Source organism: Globicephala melas, chromosome 2, assembly GCF_963455315.2.
Source record: "Globicephala melas chromosome 2, mGloMel1.2, whole genome shotgun sequence".
NCBI lineage: Eukaryota > Metazoa > Chordata > Mammalia > Artiodactyla > Delphinidae > Globicephala > Globicephala melas.
Window position 1 is genome coordinate 23,582,962 of NC_083315.2, and position 27,191 is coordinate 23,610,152.

A 27,191-nucleotide genomic window follows, 5' to 3' on the forward strand; every position below is an offset into this window, starting at 1 on the left:
CATTCAGTCTCGCTTCTTCACGCAGGATGGAACGAAGCCTCGCGAGCTTTGGGGGGGTGGTGCCCAGGCTTCCGAAGCCCCACCTCCTTCAGACTAGCCGAGAGTATTTGTCCTGCCCACCCCCGCCAGCCCTGTTCCGCTTCCGGTCAACCAGGCTCTGGGTTGCGGAAAGTTGTTGCTGCGGAGGGCGCGATGGGGAAATCAGATTTTCTTACCCCTAAGGCCATCGCCAACAGGATCAAGTCCAAGGGGCTTCAGAAGTTGCGCTGGTATTGCCAGATGTGCCAGAAGCAGTGCCGGGACGAGGTAAGCGGGCCCGGGGCGGCCCCGTGTCCACCCCCTCCTCTCCCCGGAGGGACCCCGCTGGAGATGCAGGCTGAGGTCCCCGACGCCGGGGTGAGGGCCTGGGTCTCCAGTCCCTAGTCGTGGGGCCTGCGCAGGGTGAGTGAAGGACTGAACTCAGTAGGGCCGTCCTTCCCTTCAGCCCCCGTCCTGGCGGGGAACCAGTGGCCTTTGACACCTCCTTGTTTCCCAGTCTAACCCCAAAAAAGAAGTGAAGTAAGAAAAGGTTTTGCAGCCCTCGGAGAAGTGACCCCACTCAAGTCGTCAAGAAACGGAGGGTGAACAGTGCCGAGCCGGACGCCCGGGAGTGACAGTGACAGACGTCTCGGACTTGACGTGGCTCTTAGACATGATCAGGGTGTACGCCTCTTTTCGGGATCAGATGAAAAAGGAGAACTAAGCTCTTGCACACTAGTCACCTAACAAGCATTTATCGAGCACCTGCCATGTGCCAGGACTAAGATGTTATTGCGAGTGAGATGTGGCCTCTGGAGTCAGAATCAGAATTAGGAAGCCGACAAGTCACATTGTCTCTGCCTGTTTACTTATCTGAAAAGTGAGAATAGTAAGTGTCCCTACTTGTAGGATTGTTGTGAGTTTTAAATGAGTGAATTATGTGTAAGGTGGCTCAAGGGGTCTTTGAGCAGATCTTGAAAACACTTCGCTGTGCTGTGGAGTTTACATTTTTCCCCATTATTTAGATGGATGATGAAGCACCTGGAAAAATTGAGAGCAGGCTAGTGACAGGATCACGTTTTTCTCTGGAGATTGAATTGGGTAGGAAAGGAAGAGCACTGGGCACTTGTAATAGTATAATCCAGTGTTTCTGCAAGGGAGGGATGAGATACTTTAGGTGGGCCTCACGTTGAATAACATCGATACAGTTATTCTCTTTCATTTCTCTTTACTACTAGTCAAGGTAAAATTCTTACACAGAAAACTAGAGACTAGTACCGGGAACATCCATATATCCACTACCCAGATTTAACGCTTTAAGTTTCACTTAACATTTTAAATACTTTGCCATGTTTCCTTTTCTCTGAAATATGTAAAGTAAATTACAAGCATCAGGGTATTTCACCTATAAATATTTAAATACGCTCCTCTAAAATATTAGGATATTTTTCTATATAGCCACAATATATGTCATTACACGTAACAAAATTAATAAATATTTCTTCATATCGTCTGGTGCATACTCCATAGTCACATTTTCTCAATTGTTCCTATAAATGCTTTTTAAACAGTTTTTTTAGCATGGGGAACTATATTCAATATCCTGTGATAAACCATGATGGAAAAGAATATGAAAAAATTATATATGTATGTATGTATATATATATAAAAAACTGAATCACTTTGCTGTACAGCAGGAATTAACACAACATTGTAAATCAACTATATCTGAATAAAATAAAGTAAAAACAAAAACAAACAAACAAAAAAACCCAGATCCAGTCAAAAGCTATACATTGGATTTGGTTATTTGAACTTTTAAAAAAATAGACTATTTTTTAGAGCAGTTTCAGGTTCACAGCAAAAATGAGCAGAAGGTACAGAGATTTCTCGTACCCACCCTGCCCTCAACATGTACAGCCTCCCCAACCATCAGCCTGGTGCAACAGAATGGTACTTTTGTTACAATCAGTAACACTACATTGGCACATCATTAGCACCAAAGTCCATAGTTCGTATTAAGGGTCATTCTTGGTGTTGAACATTCTGTGGCTTTGGACAAATGTATCATGACAAATATCCACCATTATAGTATCATACAGAATAGTTGCATTGCCCTAAAAATCTCTGTGGTGTCGGGTGTTAGGACTTTTAATTCTCTCTCAATTTTAAATTTAAAATAGAATTCCCTCCCTTCCCCTCTGTTGTTTTTCTTGACATTGACTTGAAGAGGCTAGGCCAGTAATGATCCTAGAGGATTCCCCCTGTAACAATTAACTTTTCTTGTGGTTGTCGTTCATCTTCTTTCTCTAACTCTTGTAGTTTTTGTAAACTGGAACTTAGGTCTGAAGGCTTGATTAGGTTCAGGTTAAATATTTGGGAGCAGAATCCTTGATAGGTGACCCTGTGTATATCACATTGCATCAAATAAGGAAGCCCATGATGTCTGGTAGTGCTAAGAAAATTGAGTACAGTTGACAGCCTGTAAAGTAATGTTGGAAAGTAATATTGTCCCCTTTGCAAGAGCAAGTAACTATGGGGGAACTGGTAACAAATACTAGTGGAGTGTGGAATCGTGCCTATAGCTCCAATTTCCCATCAGCCTTTTACTCATGTGTTTTAACATCTTTGCTTGAGTCACTTATTTCATTAGAAGTTGAAAAGTGGTTATTTTTCTAGTTCTTTTTACATTTATTGTTGACCACCATTCTTTTGAAAAAATGAGCTTTTTCTCATTAACTAGGGTTATTTGGTTATCCTCAAATGTTATCCTAAAATAGAATTCCTCAGGGAAAGAGAAGACACATTTGATTCTCTCTTTTAATTACTACTTTTCAGAGTAAGACACTTGGGGTGATTCTGACCTGTTTGCCCTCACATCTGTTCATTGCCCTTCCCTGCCTAGGGGAGGAGAAGCTGACCCCTACAAGCCCCCTCCCCTGTCTCTGTCTCTAATACCGGAAGAATGAGGGGGAGGGAGGTCAGGTCCGGAGTATTCCCCTCCTGCCCATCCACTCCCTTGAGTTTCTAGAATTTAATAACATTATTTTGCTTTCATCTTACTGATTTATTTGTAATTTATTGGAAGTGGTGCTGGTTTTTCGTTTATGAGACTGATATCAAGTCTCCTTTTAAGACGCAGTTAAGGAAGAGTAATGCATAGGTAGGGCACAGAAGAGGCAAGAATTGTGTAGGCATCTGTGGATGACTGAAGATTAGGAAACTGCTCTAAGCAAGATTGAGTGTTGAAATCAGGGCAGTGGCAATAGGATTGAGCCGAGGGACTGGGTAAGTTATTAGGTCGGCGGAGTAGACGTAGTGCTGAGTGGAGGTAGAGGACTCTGGGATGCTGTCCTGGGTCCTGGCCGGGTGACGGTACAGGACAGTGCTGTTCACCAAGATGGGGGAGACAGAGGAGAGGCACATTTTTCATTTCTCTTACTAGTGGAGAATCAGGTTCAAATGTTAAGTAGAATAGACACAAAGTCAAAACTTGCATGTTTTTTACAATCATCTGAAGAAGATACAGATTTAGTATGATAAAATAAGGTTTATGTATAAAATGCAAGTGTATTTTGGGTAATGAGCTAAAGTATAGGAAAGTGAGTGAAAATAGTTTCCTTAATGGAAATTCACTAATGACCCATTTTACCTTGTTGTAGTCCTCGAAACGCTTGCATAACACTTTGTATGAAGTAGGTGCCCAATAGGAATTTGTTAAATTGAGTCAAAAAATAAAATCACTCTTCTGTTACTGTGCCCTGTAATGTTTGCTACTAATGTCTGTTTTCTAAAGCAGGATTTTTCTGTCTCTTTAATCTTCTGGGATTCTTTGATTAGCAGGGTTGCAAAACTCAACTTTATAAAAAAATTTTTTTTAGAACGATAGTGTGCCTACAGCCAGTGACTTGATTATTTTTTACAATTTATCATCGAAGAGCAGCTTTTTAGGATTTAATTAAATACTTATATTTAGGGCCTATTATAATGAGCTAAATCAAGATTTAACCACTACCTTTACATTTTTGTAGAATGGCTTTAAGTGTCATTGTATGTCCGAATCTCATCAGAGACAACTGTTGCTGGCTTCAGAAAATCCTCAGCAGTTTATGGATTATTTTTCAGAGTAAGTAACTCAAAGCCATCCTTATATCATAAGCTTTATTCAGTTGGACATTTAATAGATGCTTAATATTTAATATATTGGAAGCTCTGTTTATTCCTTACGTATTAATGTGATAGCTGTATTATCTTTGTGCTCAGTTTTTGTTTTGACAGTTTATCATTGTGTGGAATTGTTAAAAAAGTGTGTCTCACAAATCAGTCTTTCTTCCATTCACTTCAAACATATGAAAAACCATTGCTCAGTCTAAAACAATTGTGGCTAAGGGCACACGTCTGGAGTCAGACTGCTTGTCATTAAGTCCTTCAGAGCTGGGCTTCTTCACTCAGGAGCTGTGTGACTTTGGGTGAACTTATACAGTTTCTCTGTGCTTTAGTTCCCTCATCTGTAGGTTTTGTACCTTTCAAGTATTGTCTTTCCTTCATAGGGTTTATGCGAAGATTAAATGAGTTAATACTTTGAAAGTGTTTAGAAGAGTGGTCAGTACTCGATTAATATTAGCTGTTAATTATTATTATTACAATTAATATTTAGTCTTGCCTCCATCCCTTTCTTTCTTTCCAGGGTTTTAGACCTTTTGGTATTAAACCCCAAAGACTTTTGTTTATGTGGGTTATAGCTTGTAAATTAGGGATTAAAACTGAGACATTAAAAAAAATTTATTCATTTAAAATCACAATATAAGCCTATTACAGTTAAAATAACATTTTTACATGAAAATTAACTATATTTTCCAACACACAAAAAGCACACAAAAAAATAAGAGCGGTGGTGTTTTACATTTTTGCAAATCTCTTCAGTGTCTGTCTTCATAGAACACAGTTATATTCTCACATCTGCTTCTACCTTCATTCTCTTCTGAAATGTTGCTTGGTTGAAATACATAGAGAAAGTCCAGCTTTTACATAGATGTGTAGTTGGAAGCAGGAGGAGTATTTTAATAGCCTTTTCACATAATTTTGGCTATTCTTCTATGATACTACATTGAAACACAATGGCGTGGTAGTTTCTTAAAGATTAGTTGCAATGTGGAATCAGAAACCATATAGCAAACCTTTTCTTTTTTTTTTTTGCGATACTCGGGCTTCCCACTGTTGTGGCCTCTCCCGTTGCGGAGCACAGGCTCCGGACGCGCAGGCCCAGCGGCCGTGGCTCACGGGCCCAGCCACTCCACGGCATGTGGGATCTTCCCGGACTGGGGCACGAACCCGTGTCCCCTGTATTGGCAGGCGGACTCCCAACCATTGTGCCACCAGGGAAGCCCCTAGCAAACCTTTTGTACTCTATGACGTTAAAATCCATGTGATCTTTTACTTGAAGTGGATCTTGTACCCATGTATGGTTTTGTAACATCACACATCAGTCATTTGGAAAATATTGCTTCATTGAGTTACACAGGTATTCTGAAATTCTGAACGGTGATACATTTTATTATGCAATATCATAAAATCATATTCACTAATGTCAACTCAGTGCTGTCAGAAACATCTTTAAGTATTGGGAAGTATGTCAGACTCATGGTGGCGGATACTAGTTTACCAGAATTCACATTTTTTGCTTGAAAGCTCAAATTTTATCATTGGCAACAAATACTGTCAGTTGTTTTTCTTGACCTGACAGGCTCACTTTGTTTATTTTTGAGAAAATATCTACTGAATACTTAATTTGAAATAACTATTGTCTATATGTCTGTCATTTCTCAAATATCAAGTGATACTTTCATGTCTCTGTGCCAGATGGGAACATCCTTCTCTTTCTCTTCACCTGTAAACGTCTTGGTCAGAATGTATATCTTATTCACCTATGTTTATCTGTCACTTAACATAGTGTGCTCAGCTCAGAGGGACACATTAAATGCCAACTTCATGTTTTATTATCAATAGAATGGGATAATTATGCCACATTCAATAGCACTGAGACTCCATGAAGAATCCGCTCCAAACATGTGTGGTCACTTTTGCTGTGCCACCTTTACCAAGACAAAAAGTTCCAACTCCAACTTGACTTTTAACTTTAATTCTTGAAAGCTGTAATCTTTCAGGATTTTTCCCTTGTTCAGTTTTTAAAAGTTCGGAACAGATATTAATGTAGATGTTTTATATATCATGTGCTCATGCAAACTGTATGATGGCTTAAATTTCAGGAAGGTGATGCTATGTATTTGTAGAAATCACCTTAATGCTTTCCCTCCCTGCTTTATTAGGGAATTCCGAAATGACTTCCTAGAACTTCTCAGGAGACGCTTTGGTAAGTATCTTAAGTCTTGTGCACATAATGACTTTATAATCTCATAATCTGCTCAGGGTCAGCAGTGTCCTAATTTCTTCTTAGGAACCAAGAGGGTTCACAACAACATCGTTTACAATGAGTACATCAGCCACCGAGAGCATATCCACATGAACGCCACGCAGTGGGAGACGCTGACAGATTTTACTAAGTGGCTGGGCAGAGAAGGTAAGAACAAGACATGATGTGAACAGTTGTTATATGGCTGCACTGCAGGGAGGGAGAGAATGATTATATTTTCTGTGTAAATTTATGAAAAAGAGGATGAGTAGGGCAATTAGAAACTGGCAGAGAGGAGCATAATCTTCCAGGATTGATTTTGTGCGCTGCAGGTGTGTAAGAGCGTCTGGAGTGATTCTTTTCAACAGTGCAAAGGTACATCACTGAAGCATCCACTCGTTAGGTTAAGGACCAGTACCCATCCTCTTCCACTTTTCCCACTACATTCGTTGCACTTTTGGAAACTTTTGTTACCCCTTCTTAACGCAGTTTTTAAATTTGCTGCCTCTTTTTCCATTTCTAATAGGATGGAAAGTTCAGGAAAAGAACAGAGAAAGAAATTTTGTATCAGGGTATTAGTTATTGAGTGTGTTCCTTTATTCCATTTTGGGGAAGATTTCTGCTTGGTTAAGTTAGAATATCCTGTACTCAGTGGATGTTAAGTACTTAGAGACAGTTGAATAATTGCTAAGCAAGATAATGCTTTTTTTTAATGTTTTCCTTGTTTAAATGTGTTGCCTCAATGTAGTCAAAAATCAAAATAATATTTCTTTTCTCTTTAAAGAGATAAAATATTCCAATTAAAATCTAAATGTCACTAACTGTAAATATGGAAAATTCACGTGCTGTATGAATTTGTGTATTTGAATGTGTTTGAATGAGTGTATTTGAATGAATGAGTAAATACTGCAGAGAGAGACCACATTTATATGTACTTTCAGCTTTGATTGTATTCAAAATTATAGTGTCCGTTACTGTTTTTTTTTTTTTTTTAAATCCATTACTTTTTTTAAGGCTTGTGCAAAGTGGATGAAACACCAAAAGGCTGGTATATTCAGTATATAGATAGGGACCCTGAGACGATCCGCCGGCAGCTGGAACTAGAGAAGAAGAAGAAGCAGGACCTTGATGATGAAGAAAAAACTGCCAAATTTATTCAAGAACAAGTGAGAAGAGGTCTGGAGGGGAGAGAGCAGGTGGGCATCATCAAGAGAGGCAATAGACAAAGGTCTGAAGAAGCAAAATCGCTTGTTTGTTTAAGCCTTGAACGAGTTTTGTAGGAGAAAGGGCATAGCCAAGTATAAAAGTCCAGGCTGTGGAGTTGAGACAAACCTGGGTCCATTCCTGACTTACTGACTTCACAAGTTTGTGTAATTATGGAATCTTCTAAACCTCAGTTTACTCATCTCTAAAATAGAGTCAGTACCTAGTGGCAAAGACATAAACAGAGCGTTTCAACTGATTATAATTAATGCAGCGCTGGGGATGAACACAGTGTGTGAGAACACAGAGGGCTGGCACTTGCTCCAGCCTGGGGAGGACCTAGAATATTTGGAGGTAGCTACATCCCCTAGGCTGAGGAGTCTTGAGGAATTAATGGGTAAAATCCAGGTAGATGGGGAAGGGAAAGCATGATAAAGTTGGTTCAGGTGTTAGAATAACTAGATCAAGGCATTTATTCCAACAGACATTTATTGGTCACCTCCTGTGTGCCAGGCATTCTTCTAGGCACTGGGGATACAGCCAGTGGACCAAAGATAAAAATCCCTGCCCTCAAGGAGCTTACATACTAGAAGTTGTGTGTGAGCAGGAAAATACAGCCTAGTGTGTATATGTGAAACTACTAGCCATTTAGTATTTTTAAAAACTTTTTATTGTGGTGTAGCACACATGAAGTGAAGTGGATGATGTGCATTAATCTTAAGGTTACAGCTCGATGAACTTTCACATATGTATGTGTCTTTAGATGGATGGATGGATGGAGCAATAGATAGGTAGTCCATGTGGCCACCACTCAGATCAAGATATGGAACATTTCTAGTATCCTAGAAGGTTCCCTCATGCCCATTCCCAATTAATATTCCTTGTCCTCTAAGAAGAAAGCACTGTTCTGATATACTATTGATTGTTGGTTAGTTTAGTCTGCCCTTGAACTTTGTAGGAATGGAATCATCCAGTTCTCTCTGTATCTGGCTTCCTTAGCTCACCATAATGTTCTGTATGTGTAGTTCGTCTACATCCTTTCCTATCAGTGCTTCACTCTTTTTTTTGATTGATGTATTTCATTTTACGAATATAATACAATTTATTTATCCATTCTCCTGTTGAGAAGCATGTGGCTCGTTTCCAGTTTTTAGCTATTATGAATACAGCTGCTCTGATCATTGTTGAGCACATGTTGTATAAGCCGTTGAGTACAGAGTGATGCAGGAAGTAGCAGGCGATGAGAATTAAGATATCAGTGAGGATCACTTTGTGAATCAACTTTTGTACCATGTTGATTGAACTCTTTGATAAGTGAGAGAGTGAGTGTGTGTTACGTTACTTACATTAACATGCATATTGTCACACAATCTTTTAGAAGTTTTCTACATTAAATTAAAACAGGAACAGTGCTTAAACTGCTGTAAATGTGAAATTTAAACTCTTTAAGACCGAAAGCTTTTTATTCTCTTGCTTTTTAAAAATTTAAATCTTCATTTTCAATAGAGAAAATATTATAACTTCCTATCGTGGAAATCACAAAGTATTCACATCTTGTACTGAGGAAAGAGGTTTACTTTTTGGAATAACATTATTGCTCTGTAACATTTTAGCTTAATATTGCTAAAACCTTCAAGTTAATTGTACTTTTCTGGTGTAAACAGTATCTTTACCCAAAAAGCAGGGGAAATTCTATTGATCAGTGCTTCCTCATTCTACATTTAAACTTATCAATTTTTTCAAAGTAAGATCATGTTCTTTTGTGTTCCTTTGTGAAATCCTATATGGACATTACCTAACAAAATATTTTAGCTAGATCTCAAGGTCATCCTTCTTATTTATCAGTAGTAACAACAATTAACATTTATCAAACACTATGGCAGGCACTATGCTAAGTGTTTTATTTATATTATCCTAATTAACCCTTATCATAACTCTAAACATGTAGGTTATCCCTACTTTAAAGATGTAATGATTGAGCCTTCAGGGAGATGATGAGATTGACCGAGATGACAAGGCTCATAGGTGGCAGAGGAGGCTTTTATACATAGTCTTCTTCGAGTCAGTCTTAGACCCTTAATCATTACACAAAAGCGTACTACAAAAGAGAAAGGTTTTGCTGTTTAAAGTAATCCTCTAGCTAAGATTCCTAGAGTTTATTGCTTTATGTTGCTGTTTCCTGCTTAAATTGTAATAGAAATAAAAATGTAGGTAAACTTCTGCAGTTCGGTACAGAAAAGCTACTTTTTTCCCCCCGTAGAATAATTCTTTATTGGAGAATATTTGCAATACATATAATTTCTTAATTAGTATCTTAACCATTTTAGGTAGCAAGTCATAATTAAGGACTATTGAATATTGATGGTAAATGCAGTTGTGAACCAAACCTTCAAACTTTTTTTTTTTTTAAAGGAAGTCCCTGTTTTTACGGAATTAAGCAGAGAAAATGATGAAGAAAAAGGTAGTTTTACTTTTCTTTCTTCCTTTTTTAATATGGATGCTTTTGTATTGGCTCTGCCAAAAACTAGCAACATGTTTGGGAGCAAGAGGTGTTATCTGTCTGGATTATTCTCCTCAGTAAAATGAAAAGGTGATAACAATGAATTGGATGGAATGCCTACAGCAACAAGTAACCAGACTGAGTAAAATGAGCCTAAACAATAAGGAAATACCTTGCCATACCAAGAGTCCCAGAGGTAGGATGGTTCCGGATGCCACACTATCAGTAGCTGGACACAAGGTGGCTGCCGGCAGTCCAGCCATCATATGCAGACCCAGTATTGTCCAGAAGAAGACAGAGAGCATCTCTGTCCTTTGGAGTCCCCTGTGAGCAAGGAAACTTTTCCTAGAAGACCTTCTTCCCACCAGCAGACTTCCTTTTGAATGTCATTGACCAGACTGTATCACATGTCCACCTCAAAAATAGTCACTTGGAAAGGGAGTGGAATTATTTTCATTGGTTTAGACCAAAGAGCCTTACTAATCACCTCCCATAGGTCCCACCCCCTAGTCCCATCACCTTGGGCATTAGGTTTTCAGCATTTGGATTTGGGAGGGGACAGAAACCTTCAGACCGTAGCGTCCTCCAAGCCATACGTGAGTGGTATGGACACCCAAACAAAATTGGATTCCTGTTACAAAGGGGAGAGGGGGAGTGGAGTGGGGAAGTGGCCAAGGCTGTCTGCTACATCATGTGATGGTCTTTCCCAGCTCTGTAAGCATCAGTCCAGTATATTTTACAGGAGTTTATGATCTCTGGGTAGGAGCATTCCAGCTCTCATGTATTCAAAATGTCCATGAATTTCTACATAGCTGCATTGTGATATTTATTATAATTTTCATTATAATTTTGTTTTATTATATCTGATGTTTTATTATAATTTTCCTGAAATATATATGGAATACCAATTCTTTTCTTCCAGTTACATTTAATTTGAATAAAGGAGCGTGTAGTTCAGGAGGAGCATCTTCCAAATCAAGGTGAGCTATGTGAACAGGTATCTTAGAACCTGAAAATTTTGCTGAAATGTTGATTACTACATTTTAAAAGGTGCAGAACTGTGAATTATTTTTTTCTGGTTTTTATTTTCATCTCTTTTTCCTTTTTGTTTAGTGATTGTTTTGTTTTGTTTTATTTTCTTAGGAACTGGTTTTTTTCTTATTTGCCTATGATGAGCTGATTATATCTTTTAAGGAAAAGCTCATTTTCATTAAATGCTTCACATGGTAAACATTAGCTTCTCCCTGAAAGCTTCTCCACTTAAAGGTTCTTTCTGTGCTATGGCAATACTATTCAGTTTTCTGTCATAGCCCACTATCAAGTTTGTTAACTGGAGTACACACTTCTTGTTTTACCTGCTCTATTATGATCTTCTGAGAACAGAGACTAACTTATTCAACTATCTTCTTAGCACCTAGTAGAATATAAGTGCATTAGTAGACACTCAGTAATAATTGCCTTCCCTTCTAGATGGTGTGGTACTGAGCAAGACTTGACCAGCCTTTTCTATAAAGAGCCACATAGTAAATATTTTAGACTTTGTTGGCCATGTGTCTTTGTCATCACTTAACTCTGCTCTCAGAGCGAGGATGCAGCCATAGATGATACATAAGTGAATGAGCTTGGCTGTGTTCCAATAAAATCTTATTTATAAAAACAGGCAGCAGACTGGATCTGGCCCTCAACTGCAATTTTTCAAGCCCTGGTATGGCACGTAGTCAGGTATTTATATCTACTTTTCATGTTCTCTTCTCTTGCAGTTCTCATATATTCTTTCACCGAATATCTGTGCAGTACTTATGATGTGCAGTGCATTCAGTTTGGTTATGGAGGTGAAAAGATAAATCAGACAGGATATTCAGAAGGTCACTGTATATTCAGTATCTACTGGAATTTAGTTTTAAGCTGGGTGATTTGCTGTTTTACTTAATATTCCACATGGTGCTTATTTAACCTAACTCAGTTTTTTGTTGGTGGGAGTTTTTTTTCTTTTTGGTTTACAGGCTAGTGGTTATTTGCACGACTAAATAAGTGTCTAGGAGAATTGAAGGAGATGGGCAGTCTGAGTCAGCAGTGCCTAACTGCTTCAGGATGACTTGCCGACTGTCTTAACTTTGATCAAAGTGTTTCAGTAGTAACATCTATATTAGATATCATGAAGAAATTGGTTAATTGGGTTCTATATATGGTACATTTGAAAAGAAAATTTCTTTTCAAAATATTGCTGTGATATGACCAGAAAGACAGACTGCAGTATATCTTAACACATGCCATATAGTTTTGGACCCTTATGTGTTTCTCTTTTCCTTTATTATTTGTTATTCCTAAGTGTAGATGAATGCTGAGATTGGTCCCACTGGGCCCCAAATGGATCGCCCTTATGTTAGTTTTCTATGGCTGCTGTAACAAGTTACCACAAACTAGTTGGCTTGAAACAGCAGAAATTGATTCTGTCTCTGGAGGCCAGAGTTCTGAAATCAGTATCCTTGAGCCAAAATCAAGGTGTCTGCAGGCCTGTGCTCCCCCCAGAGTCTCTGGGGAGAATCTGTTACTCACCTCTTCCGGCTTCTGGTGGCTGCAGGCATTCCTGGGCTTTGGGTTGCATCCCTTCAGATTTATCTCTGCTCTATCTTCACATCACCTTCCCCTCTGTGTGTCATCCCCCTCTGCTTCCCTCTTTTTTTAAAAATTTATTTTTTAATTTTATTTTTATTTATTTATTTATTTGGTTGGTTGGTTGGTTGGTTGTGTTGGGTCTTCGTTGCTGCGCGTGGGCTTTCTCTAGTTGTATCGAGTGGGGGCTACTCTTCGTTGCAGTGCGCGGTCTTCTCATTGCAGTGGCTTCTCTTGTTGCGAAGCTTGGGCTTTAGGCGCGTGGGGTTCAGTAGTTATGGCTCGCGGGCTCTAGAGCACAGGCTCAGTAGTTGTGGCTCACGGGCTTATTTGCTCCACAGCGTGTGGGATCTTCCTGGACCAGGGATCGAACCCATGTCCCCTGCATTGGCAGGCGGATTCTTAACCACTGCACCACCAGGGAAGTCCCTGCTTCCCTCTTAAAGGATGCATGTGGTTGCAGTTAAAGCCCACCCAGATAATCCAGAATAATCTCATTTTAAAATCTTTAATTTAATCCCATTTGTAAAGACCCTTTTTCCAAATAAGGTGACATTTGTAGATTCCAAGGATGAGGACCTGATAGCTTTGGGGGTCTGCTATTCAACCTATTACATCCCTATGCCAAACTGTGATTTAGTAAAAACATTAGTTCTATTTGACCAAGTTCTGTGACTTCAGTCTCAACTGTCTATAATAATGTGAAAATAGTGTTGCAGATAATACAATGGAGAGACTATCTAAGTTTTCTTTTTCTGAAATTATGGTATATTTTTTTAGAGGTTGGGATTTATTTTCCTGTTGATTTATATCTCTTATATATTTAAAACCCAGAATTAACTAAGTTATCTAGATATCAAAAATGGATAATTTAGGCTGTGTGAGGCACAAAGATAAGCCCTGCTTCCCCATTGCTGGAACAAAGGTTACTCAGTTCTCACTTCTGTTTTTCCTTTGGGCTTCCCTGTCTCTTTTTTTTTTTTTAACATCTTTATTGAATATAATTGCTTTACAATGTTGTGTTGGTTTCTGCTGTATAACGAAGTGAATCAGCTGTATGTATACATATATCCCCATATCCCCTCCCTCTTGCACCTCCCTCCCACCTTCCCTATCCCACCCCTCTAGGTGGTCACAAAGCACCGAGCTGATCTCCCTGTGCTATGTGGCTGCTTCCCACTAGCTATGTATTTTACATTTGGCAGTATGTATATGTCCATGCCACTCTCTCACTTTGTCCCAGCTTACCCTTGCCCCTCCCTGTGTCCTCAAGTCCATTCTCTACGTCTCTGTCTTTATTCCTGTCCTGCCCCTAGGTTTTTCAGAACCATTTTTTTTTAGATGACATATATATGTGTTAGCATACGGTGTTTCTTTTTCTCTTTCTGACCTACTTCACTCTGTAGGACAGACTCTAGGTCCATCCACCTCACTACAAATAACTCAGTTTCGTTTCTTTCTATGGCTGAGTAATATTCCATGGTATATATGTGCCACATCTTCTTTATCCATTCATCTGTCGATGGACACTTAGCATGCTTCCACATCCTGGCTATTGTAAATAGTGCTGCAATGAACATTGTGGTACATGACTCTTTTTGAATTATGGTTTTCTCAGGGTATATGCCCAGTAGTGGGATTGCTGGGTCATATGGTAGTTCTACTTTTAGTTTTTTAAGGAACCTACATACTGTTCTACATAGTGGCTGTATCAATTACATTCCCACCAACAGTGCAAGAGGGTTCCCTTTTCTCCACATCCTCTCCAGCATTTATTGTTTATAGATTTTTTGATGATAGCCATTCTGACCGGTGTGAGGTGATATCTCACTGTAGTTTTGATTTGCATTTCTCTAATGATTAATTATGTTGAACATCCTTTCATGTGTTTGTTGGCAATCTGTATATCTTCTTTGGAGAAATGTCTATTTAGATCTTCTGCCCATTTTTGGATTGGGTTGGTTTTTTTTTTTGATATTGAGCTGCATGAGCTGCTTGTATATTTTGGAGATTAATCCTTTGTCAGTTGCTGCACTTGCAAATATTTTCTCCCATTCTGAGAGTTGTCTTTTCATCTTGCTGTGCAAAAGCTTTTAAGTTTCATTAGGTCCCATTTGTTTATTTTTGTTTTTATTTCCATTTCTCTAGGAGGTGGGTCAAAAAGGATCTTGCTGTGATTTATGTGATTTATGATTTATGTAGAGTGTTCTGTGTATGTTTTCCTCTAAGAGTTTTATAGTGTCTGGCCTTACATTTAGGTCTTTAGTCCATTTTGAGTTTATTTTTGTGTATGGTGTTAGGGAGTGTTCTAATTTCATTCTTTTACATGTAGCTGTCCAGTTTTCCCAGCACCACTTATTAAAGAGACTGTCTTTTTTTTATTGTATATTCCTGCCTCCTTTATCAAAGGTAAGGTGACCATATGTGTGTGGGTTTATCTCTGGGCTTTCTATCCTGTTCCATTGATCTATACTTCTGTTTCTGTGCCAGTACCATACTGCCTTGATTACTGTAGCTTTGTAGTATAGTCTGAAGTCAGGGAGCCTGATTCCTCCAGCTCCATTTTTCTTTCCCAAGATTTATCTGGCTATTCGGGGTCTTTTGTGTTTCCATACAAATTGTGAAATTTTTTGTTCTAGTTCTGGGAAAATGGCATTGGTAGTTTGATAGGGATTGCATTGAATCTGTAGATTGTTTTGGGTAGTATAGTCATTTTCCCAATGTTGATTCTTCCAGTCCAAGAACATGGTATATCTCTCCATCTGTTTGTATCATCTTTAATTTCTTTCACCAGTGTCTTATAGTTTTCTGCATACAGGTCTTTTGCCTCCTTAGGTAGGTTTATTCCTAGGTATTTTATTCTTTTTGTTGCAATGGTAAATGGGAGTGTTTCCTTAATTTCTCTTTCAGATTTTTCATCATTAGTGTATAGGAATGCAAGGGATTGCTGTGCATTAATTTTGTATCCTGCTCCTTTACCAAATTCATTGATTAGCTCTAGTAGTTTTCTGGTAGCATCTTTAGGATTCTCTGTGTATAGTATTATGTCATCTGCAAACAGTGACAGTTTTACTTCTTCTTTTCTGATTTGGATTCCTTTTATTTCTTTTTCTTCTCTGATTGCTGTGGCTAAAACTTCCAAAACTAAGTTGAATAGTAGCAGTGAGAGTGGGCAACCTTGTCTTGTTCCTGATCTTAGAGGAAATGGTTTCAGTTTTTCACCATTGAGAATGATGTTGGCTATGGGTTTGTCATATATGGCGTTTACTATGTTGAGGTAAGTTCCCTCTATGCCTACTTTCTGGAGAGTTTTGATCATAAATGGGTGTTGAATTTTGTCAAAAGCTTTTTCTGCATCTATTGAGATGATCATATGGTTTTTCTCCTTCAGTTTATTAATATGGTGTATCACATTGATTCATTTGTGTATATTGAAGAATCCTTGCATTCCTGGGATAAACGCCACTTGATCATGCTGTATGATCCTTTTAATGTGCTGTTGGTTTCTGTTTCCTAGTATTTGAGGATTTTTGCATCTGTATTCATCAGTGATATTGGCCTGTAGTTTTCTTTTTTTGTGACATCTTTGGTTTTGGTATCAGGGTGATGGTGGCCTCATAGAATGAGTTTGGCAGTGTTCCTCCCTCTGCTATATTTTGGAAGAGTCTGAGAAGGATAAGTGTTAGCTCTTCTCTAAATCTTTGATAGAATTTGCCTGTGAAGCCATGTGGTCCTGGGCTTTTGTCTTTTGGAAGATTTTTAATCACAATTTCAATTTAAGTGCTTGTGATTGGTCTGTTTATATTTTCTATTTATTCCTGGTTCAGTCTCAGAAGGTTGTGCTTTTCTAAGAATTTGTTCATTTCTTCCAGGTTGTCCATTTTATTGGCATAGAGTTGCTTGCAGTAAGCTCTCATGATCCTTTGCATTTCTGCAGTGTCAGTTGTTACTTCTCCTTTTTCATTTCTAATTCTGTTGATTTTAGTCTTCTCCCTTCTTTCCTTGAAGAGTCTGGCTGATGGTTTATCAATTTTGTTTATCTTCTCAAAGAACCAGCTTTTAGTTTTATTGATCTTTGTGATTGTTTCCATCATATCTTTTTCATTTATTTCTGATCCGATCTTTATGAATTCTTTCCTTCTGCTAACCTTGGGGGTTTTTTGTTTTTCTTTCTCTAATTGCTTTAGGTGTAAGGTTAGGTTGTTTATTTGAGGTTTTTCTTGTTTCTCGAGATAGGATTGTGTTGCTGTAAACTTCCCTCTTAGAACTGCTTTTGCTGCATCCCATAGTTTTGGGATGTTGTGTTTTCATTGTCATTTGTTTCTAGGTATTTTTTGATTTCCTCTTTGATTTCTTCAGTGATCTCTTGGTTATTTAGTAGTGTATTGTTTAGCCTCCATGTGTTTGTATTTTTTACAGGTTTTTTTTCCTGTTATTGATATCTAGTCTCATAGTATTGTGGTTTGAAAAGATACTTGATACGATTTCAATTTTCTTAAGTTTACCAAGGCCTGATTTGTGACCCAAGATATGATCTATCCTGGAGAATGTTCCATGAGCACTTGAGAAAAAAGTGTATTCTTTTGTTTTTGGATAAAATGTCCTATAAATATTAGTTAAGTCCATCTTGTTTAATGTGTCATTTAAAGCTTGTGTTTCCTTATTTATTTTCATTTTGGATGATCTGTCCATTGGTGAAGGTGGGGTGTTATAGTCCCCTACTATTATTGTGCTACTGTTGATTTATGGCTGTTAGAATTTGCCTTATGTATTGAGGTGCTCCTATGTTGGGTGCATAAATATTTACCATTGTTATATCTTCTTCTTTGGTTGATCCCTTGATCATTATGTAATGTTCTTCTTTGCCTCTTGTAATAGTCTTTATTTTAAAGTCTGTTTTTTCTGATATGAGAATTGCTACTCCAGCTTTCTTTTGATTTCCATTTGCATGGAATATCTTTTTCTCTCCCCTCACTTTCAGTCTGTATGTGTCCCTAGGTCTGAAGTGGGCCTCTTGTAGACAGCATATATATTGGTGTTGTTTTTGTATCCATTCAGCCAGCCTATGTCTTTTGGTTGGAGCATTTAATCCATTTACATTTAAGGTAGTTATCAGTATGTATGTTCCTATTACCATTTTCTTAATTGTTTTGGGGGTTTTTTTGTAGGTATTTTCCTTCTCTTGTGTTTCCTGCCTAAAGAAGTTCCTTTAACACTTATTTTAAAGCTGGTTTGGTGGTGCTGAATTCTCTTAGCTTTTGCTTGTCTGTAGAGGTTTTAATTTCTCTGTCAAATGTAAATGAGATCCTTGCTGGGTAGAGTAATCTTGGTTGTAGGTTATTCTCTCTCATCACTTCAAATATGTCCTGCCACTCCCTTCTGGCCTGCAGAGTTTCTGCTGAAAAATCAGCTGTTGACCTTATGGGGATTCCCTTGTATGTTATTTGTTGCTTTTCCCTTGCTGCTTTTAATATTTTTTCTTTGTATTTAATTTTTGATAGTTTGATTAATATGTGTCTTGGCGTGTTTCTCCTTGGACTTATCCTGTGTGAGACTCTGTACTTCCTGGACTTGATTATTTCCTTTCCCATATTAGGGAAGTTTTCAACTATAATCTCTTCATATATTTTCTCAGTCCCTTTCTTTTTCTCTTCTTCTTCTGGGACCCCTATAATTCAAATGTTGGTGTGTTTAATATTGTCCCAGAGGTCTCTGAGACTGTCCTCAATTCGTTTCATTCTTTTTTCTTTATTCTGCTCTGCAGTAGTTATTTCCACTATTTTATCTTCCTGGTCAGTTATCCCTTTTTCTGCCTCAGTTATTCTGCTATTGATTCCTTGTAAAGAATTTTTAATTTCCTTTATTGGGTTGTTCATCATTGTCTGTTTGCTCTTTAGTTCTTCTAGTTCCTTGTTAAACATTTCTTGTATTTTCTCCATTCTATTTCAAAGATTTTGGATCATCTTTACTATGAGTAGTCTGAATTCTTATTCAGGTAGACTGCCTATTTCCTCTTCATTTGTTTCATCTGGTGGTTTTTACCTTGCTCCTTCATCTGCTGCATATTTCTGTGTCTTCTCTTTTTGCTCACCTTACTGTGTTTGGGTCTCCTTTTCACAGGCTGCAGATTAGTAGTTCCCGTTGTTTTTGGTGTCTGCCCGCAGTGGGGAAGGTTGGCTCAGTGGCTCGTGTAGGCTTCCTGGTGGAGGCGACTGGTTCCTGTGTACTGGTGGATGAGGCTGGATCTTGTCTTTTGGTGGGCAGGACTGTATCCGGTGGTGTGTTTTGAGGTGTCTGTGAACTTATTATGATTTTAGCCAGCCTCTCTGATAATGGGTGGGGTTGTGTTCCTGTGTTTCTAGTTGTTTGGCATGGGGTGTCCAGCACTGGAGCTTGCGGGTCGTTGAGTTGAGCTGGGTCTTAGCGTTGAGACGGAGATCTCTGGGAGAGCTCTCGCCTATAGAGATTACATGGGGCCGGGAGGTCTCTGGTGGACCAAAGTCCTGAACTCGGCTCTCCTACCTCAGAGGCTCAGGCCTGACACCCAGCCGGGGCACCAAGACCCTGTCAGCCACACACTGTCTTTGGTTTTCCATCTCCAGGCACAGCCTGGCCTCCACACACCTCCGTGTCTCCAGGAAGACTTGGCACTGGGCCTGGTCTGACAGGTAACTAATGAAGATTCCAGCTGTGTTCATACACATGAATAACACTGCCTGGGCCACAACTCATCAGCTCAGTAACTCCACTTCGGTGTGGCTTCCCTGTCTCTTAATTGCACACATGCTCACTCCAGTTACTGAAAGCAGAATCCTAGGGCTGTTCTAGAAGCCTTCCGTTCCATTTCCAGTCTGTTACTGTTCATTTCCTGCCTTGATTTTAACCTCATTTGACCCTGTCTCAATCTCTCACCTTTCTACTAGAATCTTTTTTTGGGCTGGAGGGGCATTATTGGTACAGCAGCTGGTGTAAGATTATCATACAAAGCAAAGCTGGAAACAAATTGCCTATTTTCTTTTTTTTTTTTTTCGGTATGTGAGCCTCTCACTGTTGTGGCCTCTCCCGTTGCGGAGCACAGGCTCCGGACGCACAGGTTCAGCAGCCATGGCTCATGGGCCTAGCAGCTCCGCGACATGTGGGATCTTCCCGGACTGAGGCACGAACCCGTGTCCCCTGCATCGGCAGGTGGACTCTCAACTACTGTGCCACCAGAAAAGCCCTCAATTTTTATCATTTGTATAATTTTTGTTTTTCTAGAATATTCTTTTCAACGAGGTATTCAAATTTATTATCCGTTTTATTAATCTTTTAGAATACTGTCCTTCATCATGTCTCATCAACATTCTTTATATTTTTCATTTATTCATTTTAGCTCTAAGAGATTCTTTTCTAAAATTTAATTAATTTTTGGCTGTGTTGGATCTTCATTGCTGTGCGCGGGGGCTACTCTTCGTTGTGGTGCGTGGGCTTCTCATTGTGGTGGCTTCTCTTGTTGTGGAGCACGGGCTCTAGGTGTGCAGGCTTCCATAGTTGTGGCACGCCGGCTCAGTAGTTGTGGTGCATGGGCTCAGTTGCTCCGCGGCACATGGGATCTTCCCGGACCAGGGATTGAACCCGTGTTCCCTATGTTGGCAGGCAGATTCTTAACCACTCTGCCACCAGAGAAGTCCCTCTAAGAGATTCTTGATATCACAAGCAGAAAGGATCTTTCTGAACGTCAAATCTTACCATGTCTTTCTCTTGTTAAAGACTTTCAGCAATTTAAGCCGTCGTCTATATGATAACTTCTAGTTACGTTTACAGGCGTACCACCTGCCATCTGCACCGCGGCTCTGCTAAGCCATTTGTCTCCTACGCACTCTGTGGTCTCACCCTCGCTTGCATCTACTGCTCTCTCTCCGTGCAGTGCCCTCCGTATCTGTTCTCCCACTACATCATGAGATCCTGATGGGCTGTTCTGTTCATCTTTTTATTCCCGATGATTCTCACATTTTAATCATTTAGTAATGCTGAATACATTTGCTAAATAGAAAACTTTATTTTTCCTATTCAGTTTAGTTTTCTTGTGTGGTGAAATATACATAACATAAGATGGTCCATTTTAACCATTTTTAAGTATACAATTCAGTGGCATTAAGTAGATTCACGTTGTTGTGCAACCATCGCCGGTATCCATCTCCAGATCTTTTCATCATCCAAAACTGGAACTCTGAGCCCACTAAAAAATAACTCCCCACGACCCGTCCCCTTAGCCCCCGGTTACCTCTGTTCTACTCTTCCGTCTTTATGAATTTGACTACCTCATTTGAGTGGAATCATACCGTGTTTGTCCTTTTGTGTCTGGCTTCTTTCACTTAGCATAAGCTCTTCGGGGTTTATCCATGTTGTGGCATGGATCAGAATTTCGTTCCTTTTTAATCTGAATAATACCCCACTGTATATATAGACCACAGTTTGTTTATCCATTCATCTGTCAGTGAACATTTGAGTTGTTTTTACCTTTTGGCTCTTGTGATTAATGCTCTTCCGAACATCGGTGTACAGATACCTGTTCAAGTCCCTGCTTTCAATTCCTTTGGGTATTTACCTGGAAGTGGAATTGCTGGATTGTATGGTAATTCTGTGTTTAACTTTTAAAAGGTTTTCCACAGCAGCTGCAGTATTTTACATTCCCACCAGCAATTACACAAGGGTTCCAGTTTCTCCACATCCTTGCCAGTGCTTGTTATTTTCTGTAATTTTTTATAATAGCAATTCTAATGAGTGTGGGTAGTATTTCATTGTGGTTTTGATTTGCAGTTTCCGAATGATTAGCGATGTTAAGCATCTTTTCATGTGCTTTCTGGCCATTTATAGATCTTTGGAGAATTGTCTATTGTCCATTTTTAAATTGGGTTAAATTTCCAAGCTGAAACAAATACCAAAATATTGAGTAATTTATAGATGTGTTTGACGACTCACTGTTGATAAAATTTGAGGAATCATGGAGAATGTGGGAAGACACAGAAAGCAGAAAAATAAGCAAATGTTTTTTCTAAAAGTGGAGAAAAATCTTCAGAACACAATGGTAGCTAGCTTTTCCTAGTGATTATAGTAGGAAGTAGGTGGTTTATGAACATGTAAGGAAGAAGTAATTACTAGACCCGAAAATAGCCACGTAATCCTTCTGCTGGGATTATTAGTGCCTATTAGACATATTGTGGTTGTTTATGATCTGGAATTATTGCTAAATTCGGTGGATTCCTAGCTCAAAGTACATTTAACTCTAAAGCATATTTATTTTGAGTAGCACGTTGAAGAGTTTATCTTTATTTGGACTTAATCTGTTCACAACCAATGTATATTATTTACAGTTGTCACAAACCTTAGAACTTAAAAATATGACAGAGGATTGAATTATGGGACAAAACCTAGTAAGTGAAATATCGCAAGGGTAAATTTAAAGCCTTCCAGTTAGATAAAGAGAGAATGGCTTCCATGAAGACAGGGTGTGGGAGTCCTGACCTGCAGCCTCCCCATATAAGAAGCAGGGATTTCAGTTGACTGCAGGCTCCACTGGGAGTCCTTACAGTCGTCCGGCTGCCAATAAAGCTAATGCTGCCTTTAAATGCGTAAAGGAAAAGGTCCAAAGAGTGGAAAATATTAACTCTACTGTATTTTCTATCAATCACACTTTTTTTCTTGTTTCCATGGTAGCTTTGTGCAAATATGTGTTCTTTGTATTTTACAAGTATGACAAATTAAATAATTAGACTGATAATATTCAGTGAGTCAGCAAATATTAGTGGAGCATCTATTTTATCTGAGTCACAAGATAGTTACTGCTACTTTACAGGGGGGAAAAAAATATATATATATATATATATATGTGAATATATATATTCTCTCCCCTACTGTGAGAGAGGAGTCATATATACAAATGATTACATACCAGGTGGAGTGGGATGCCTGCCCCAAAGTGCTATGGCGGTTCAAAAACAACAAATTCCAAGAAGCCTCATGAAGAATGGATCTTAAAGAAGTTCAACAAACGGAGATAAATGGAGAGACTATTTTAGGTATAAAAGAGGCATGTGCAGATTTGCAAAAGCTTGAAGCACAGGGCATGGCTCAGTCAATAGCAGATTGTTCAGAATGACCAGTATACGTAATAAATCAGGGATGGCATTCTGGGGCCTGTGGTGACAATTTTATGATGACACTCAGAAATGTAGAATGTACACTGACGACGTTAGGCAATTGGGAACGATAAAAAAAATTTTAATTGGATGTTGAGATCTTTGCTTTAAAGAAATAGAACTGATAACAATGTGCTGGACTTCTACCAGCTGTTTTACAAACATCTCACTTAATCCTGCCGGTCGAGCTAGAGTTGGGTCACATTACTACCCCCGTTTATATGTGAGGAAATGAGGCTTAGAAAAGTTAATTGCTCAAGGTCCCAGCAGAAGTAGGATCAAACCCTGGTGGCCCCAACCTTGAAGCCAATGCTGTCACCCGTCACTCAGCCACACTGATAGAGTGGCACTAGCTGAAGGTGGGGGGACAGGAAGGGTTCCATTTTCTCATGGTGCTCCTGGTCCTGTAAGTGATAGACACGCCCTTTGTAGTTTTGACTAATCTGTTGGAAGCTAACCATATAACAGATTTCTTCTGTGTTGTTCCTTCTGCACATTATATAAAGCCTGCGTCTCTGCACAGTTTTTGTTAACAGCACGGTTCCTCTTCCCATCAGTTCTTTGGGACCAAGTGCTCTGAAGACAGTAGGGAACGCAGCATCGGTGAAACGGAAGGAGTCTTCCCAGAGCTCAGCTCAGTCAAAAGAAAAGAAGAAGAAGAAATCTGCACTCGATGAAATCATGGAGGTACGCTTTATGAAGTGCTTGTCAACTCTAGCTGTTAGGGGAAGGATGTGATTCCAGCCAAGGAGAGTTAAATAGTTTCACCAATTATGAGATTAATATAAAGTGAGAAAAATGTGCTCATACCAGGTTAGGAAAAAAGAGCGTAGGTGTAGTTCCATCTGAATGAGGCTGGAACCTCCTTAGATAGGTTTATTTTCTTGCCTCAAGTGCTGTCTTCAAAACACTCCATGAAATTATGGTCAATAGAGTTACTTTAGGAGAACCTCAGTGGTAATTGAAGCCAGAAATGAAAGCTCTGCTCACCTTTGGTGGCTTCGTGAAATTGGCATCCTCCATGGATGCCCCCACCAACCTGGGCTCTCCTGTTGCCTCTGACTTCCACTTACCACCTCCTACCCGGGAGAGAAAGCTCTGACATTATTTTTTTTTTTTTTCGCGGTACGCGGGCCTCTCACTGTTGTGGCCTCTCCCGTTGCGGAGCACAGGCTCCGGACGCGCAGGCTCAGCGGCCATGGCTCACGGGCCCAGCCGCTCCGCGGCATGTGGGATCTTCCCAGACCGGGTCACGAACCCGTGTCCCCTGCATCGGCAGGCGGACTCTCAACCACTGCGCCACCAGGGAAGCCCTCTGACATATTTTTAATGTGATTTAACCTGATGGCCAAGTTTATATGATGAATCAGTGAAAACCTATGATTACCTAGATCTAGGGCTATACTTTTGCTCTAAATTTACCTGAGATTCTAGAGCCGTTCTGCAGAAGGTTCTTAATATATTCCTAAGTATTCCTTTCTCCCTTCCAACACATCACCTTCCCTTATCAATAAATTTATGAAATAAGTAGAAAAGGCGAAGAGAAAGAATAAATGGGTACAAGAAGCTAACGTTTTTCCCTGTAACATCATTTCCTCTGGTCTCCTCATTCCTTTTCTTCATTTGTCAAGGGATGGGAGTAACTGTTTGGTCTTCCCTGTTACTGAGTCCTCACACAATGCAGGACAGTTAGAAAAGCTTAAAGTATAATATAACATGTGTACGCTGTGAGATGTAGTCATTCGATCATTCAGCAGATACTGAGTTGCTGTTACGTGCTGGGCATCATGTGAGGTCCTGCATGTGTAGAGTAGGGAGAAAAACACAGTCCCTGCATGTCATAGAACTTTCACCCTAGTGAAGGAGGCATTCCATGACCAAGTGAACCAGTGGATAAGTAATTACAAAATGCTATGTGCTGAGGAGGTCTAAGGGCAGGGAGTGGGGAGATAGCTTGTTCCCCCACTAGGGCAGGGGAGATCTCTAGCTCAGCATCCAAAGGGAAGATCCAGGTGGCTAGAGCATGGTAAGCACAAGAGTGGTGGCATTTGAGGTTGGAGAGAGAAACAGGGGCAACACCACAGAGGTCTTATAAGCCATTTTGAATCTAATTCAAAGTAAAATGGAAAGCCAGATCTACCTGCTTAGAATATAACCATGCCAAGTTTAGAATATTTTTTGTTCATATTGGAAAGTTGGAGGAATTAAGATGAGGTTTTGAATCAACCAAAGAGCGACATTGTTCAGTCCCTTAGAAAGTAGGTACTTAGGGTTAACTGAGCAGTTGAGAAAGAAAAAGTTGTGAGATACAGCCAGGTCAGCTGGTCAGCACGTTTTCCTTTTGGTCACCTTTTCATTTACTTCTCTCCTGGTTGTGTTTTTCTTCCCCTCCATTCACAGGCTTTATTATCCTTATCAAACAGGGAAGCTCCTCTTTGCCATCAATCTGTATACCCAACTATGCTGTGCTGAATTGGTCTGTAAGAGTTATGTTTTTGCCCCCTGAAAACATCGCCTGTTTTCCAGCGCATGACAGTCCAGGGGAGGAAGCAGGGATAGGGCAGAGTAATGCTGGCAGGTGGCGTTGCAGTATTGACTCAATAGAGGTTGTTTACGTTTATCTTCTTGGTCAGTTGATTTGCCTATCACTTATTTTCCTAAATCCAGGTTGCTTTTTTTTTCAATCAAAAACTAATTGCAAAAAAAGGTTTGTGTTTATCAGAGATTGCAAATTATATCGATCTTCTGTGAAGTGTGTTTTATGGTGTTCTTTTGCTAAAAGGAATGTTATTTGAAATAAATTGAGGATTTTAAAGAGGTAATTTTATGAATGTCTCATGCATCCTCCAGATTGAAGAGGAGAAGAAAAGAGCTGCCCGAACAGATTACTGGCTCCAGCCTGTACGTATCCCGCTGGGGCTTCTTACTTCTAAATGTGCTTTTAAGCAAATGATTTAAATAGCATTTGGTATAAATGACTAAATTTCTTAAATATCTGTAAATTCTGTACATAGATTTATAACTTTAATGACTTGTCTTTGCATCTACTCTGTAAGTATTTGTTATATTGTTATTAGAGGGTTACTTCATGTTCATGGACCAGTAATGTTTCTTGAGTTTAATGCCAAATTTGTGTATGGACAAATTTGAATTTAAGCCTGGAATTATTTTCAGTTTTTGCTATAAGAATACCCAGTTAGGTACTTTGTTGTAAAAACAGCTTTTTTTTTTTTCTTTAACATCTTTATTGGCGTATAATTGCTTTACAATGGTGTGTTAGTTTCTGCTTTATAACAAAGTGAATCAGCTATACATATACATATATCCCCATATCTCTTCCCTCTTGCGTCTCCCTCCCTCCCTCCAACCCTCCCTATCCCACCCCTCTAGGTGGTCACAAAGCACCGAGCTGATCTCCCTGTGCTATGCCGCTGCTTCCCACTAGCTATCTATTTTACATTTGGTAGTATGTATATGTCCATGCCACTCTCTCACTTTGTCCCAGCTTACCCTTCTTCCTCCCCATGTCCCCAAGTCCATTCTCTAGTAGGTCTGTGTCTTTATTCCCATCCTGCCCCTAGGTTCTTCATAACCAATTTTTTTTTTTTTTAGATTCCATATATATGTGTTAGCATACGGTATTTATTTTTCTCTTTCTGACTTACTTCACTCTGTATGACAGACTCTAGGTCCATCCACCTCACTACAAATAACTCAATTTCGTTTCTTTTTATGACTGAGTAATATTCCATTATATATACGTGCCACATCTTCTTTATCCATTCATCTGTTGATGGACACTTAGGTTGCTTCCATGTCCTGGCTATTGTAAATAGAGCTGCAATGAACATTGTGGTACCTGACTCTTTTTGAATTATGGTTTTCTCAGGGTATATGCCCAGTAGTGGGATTGCTGGGTCATATGGTAGTTCTATTTTTAGTTTTTTTAAGGAACCTCCATACTGTTCTCCATAGTGGCTGTATCAATTTACATACCCACCAGCAGTGCAACAGGGTTCCCTTTTCTAAAAACACATTTTAATTATATAAGTTCAAGGAAAGATTTGTTTTTTATTGCTTTTTTATTATTGCTTCTTCTGTCTTTTTTCGTTTTTTCTTAATCTAATTTACTAAAGTCTTTAAAAAAATTTTTTTATTGAAGGAAAGATTCTTTAAATTCTGTAGTGCTTTCCAGTTTTCAAAAGTTTCACACACATGATTTCATGTAAGCCCATAATAACTTTTTTTTCCCTCATCCCTTTATTGCCCC

The 27,191-nt window shown here is 39.2% G+C and overlaps 1 protein-coding gene across 2 annotated transcripts in view; it reads left to right on the top strand.

Moving 5' to 3' along the window:
• The first annotated feature begins 112 nt into the window (after nucleotides 1–112).
• The window catches only part of KIN (Kin17 DNA and RNA binding protein), a 41,112-nt gene continuing 14,033 nt past the window's right edge, over nucleotides 113–27,191 (top strand). For both annotated transcript variants that reach the window (XM_030836912.2, XM_060293329.1), the window contains exons 1-9: nucleotides 113–306; nucleotides 4,050–4,144; nucleotides 6,345–6,388; nucleotides 6,473–6,595; nucleotides 7,442–7,623; nucleotides 10,043–10,091; nucleotides 11,053–11,110; nucleotides 23,479–23,608; nucleotides 25,772–25,822. In XM_030836912.2, the coding sequence (XP_030692772.1) occupies nucleotides 193–306; nucleotides 4,050–4,144; nucleotides 6,345–6,388; nucleotides 6,473–6,595; nucleotides 7,442–7,623; nucleotides 10,043–10,091; nucleotides 11,053–11,110; nucleotides 23,479–23,608; nucleotides 25,772–25,822 (846 nt within the window). In that variant the 5' untranslated portion in view covers nucleotides 113–192. The remainder of the gene's footprint in view (nucleotides 307–4,049; nucleotides 4,145–6,344; nucleotides 6,389–6,472; nucleotides 6,596–7,441; nucleotides 7,624–10,042; nucleotides 10,092–11,052; nucleotides 11,111–23,478; nucleotides 23,609–25,771; nucleotides 25,823–27,191) is intronic.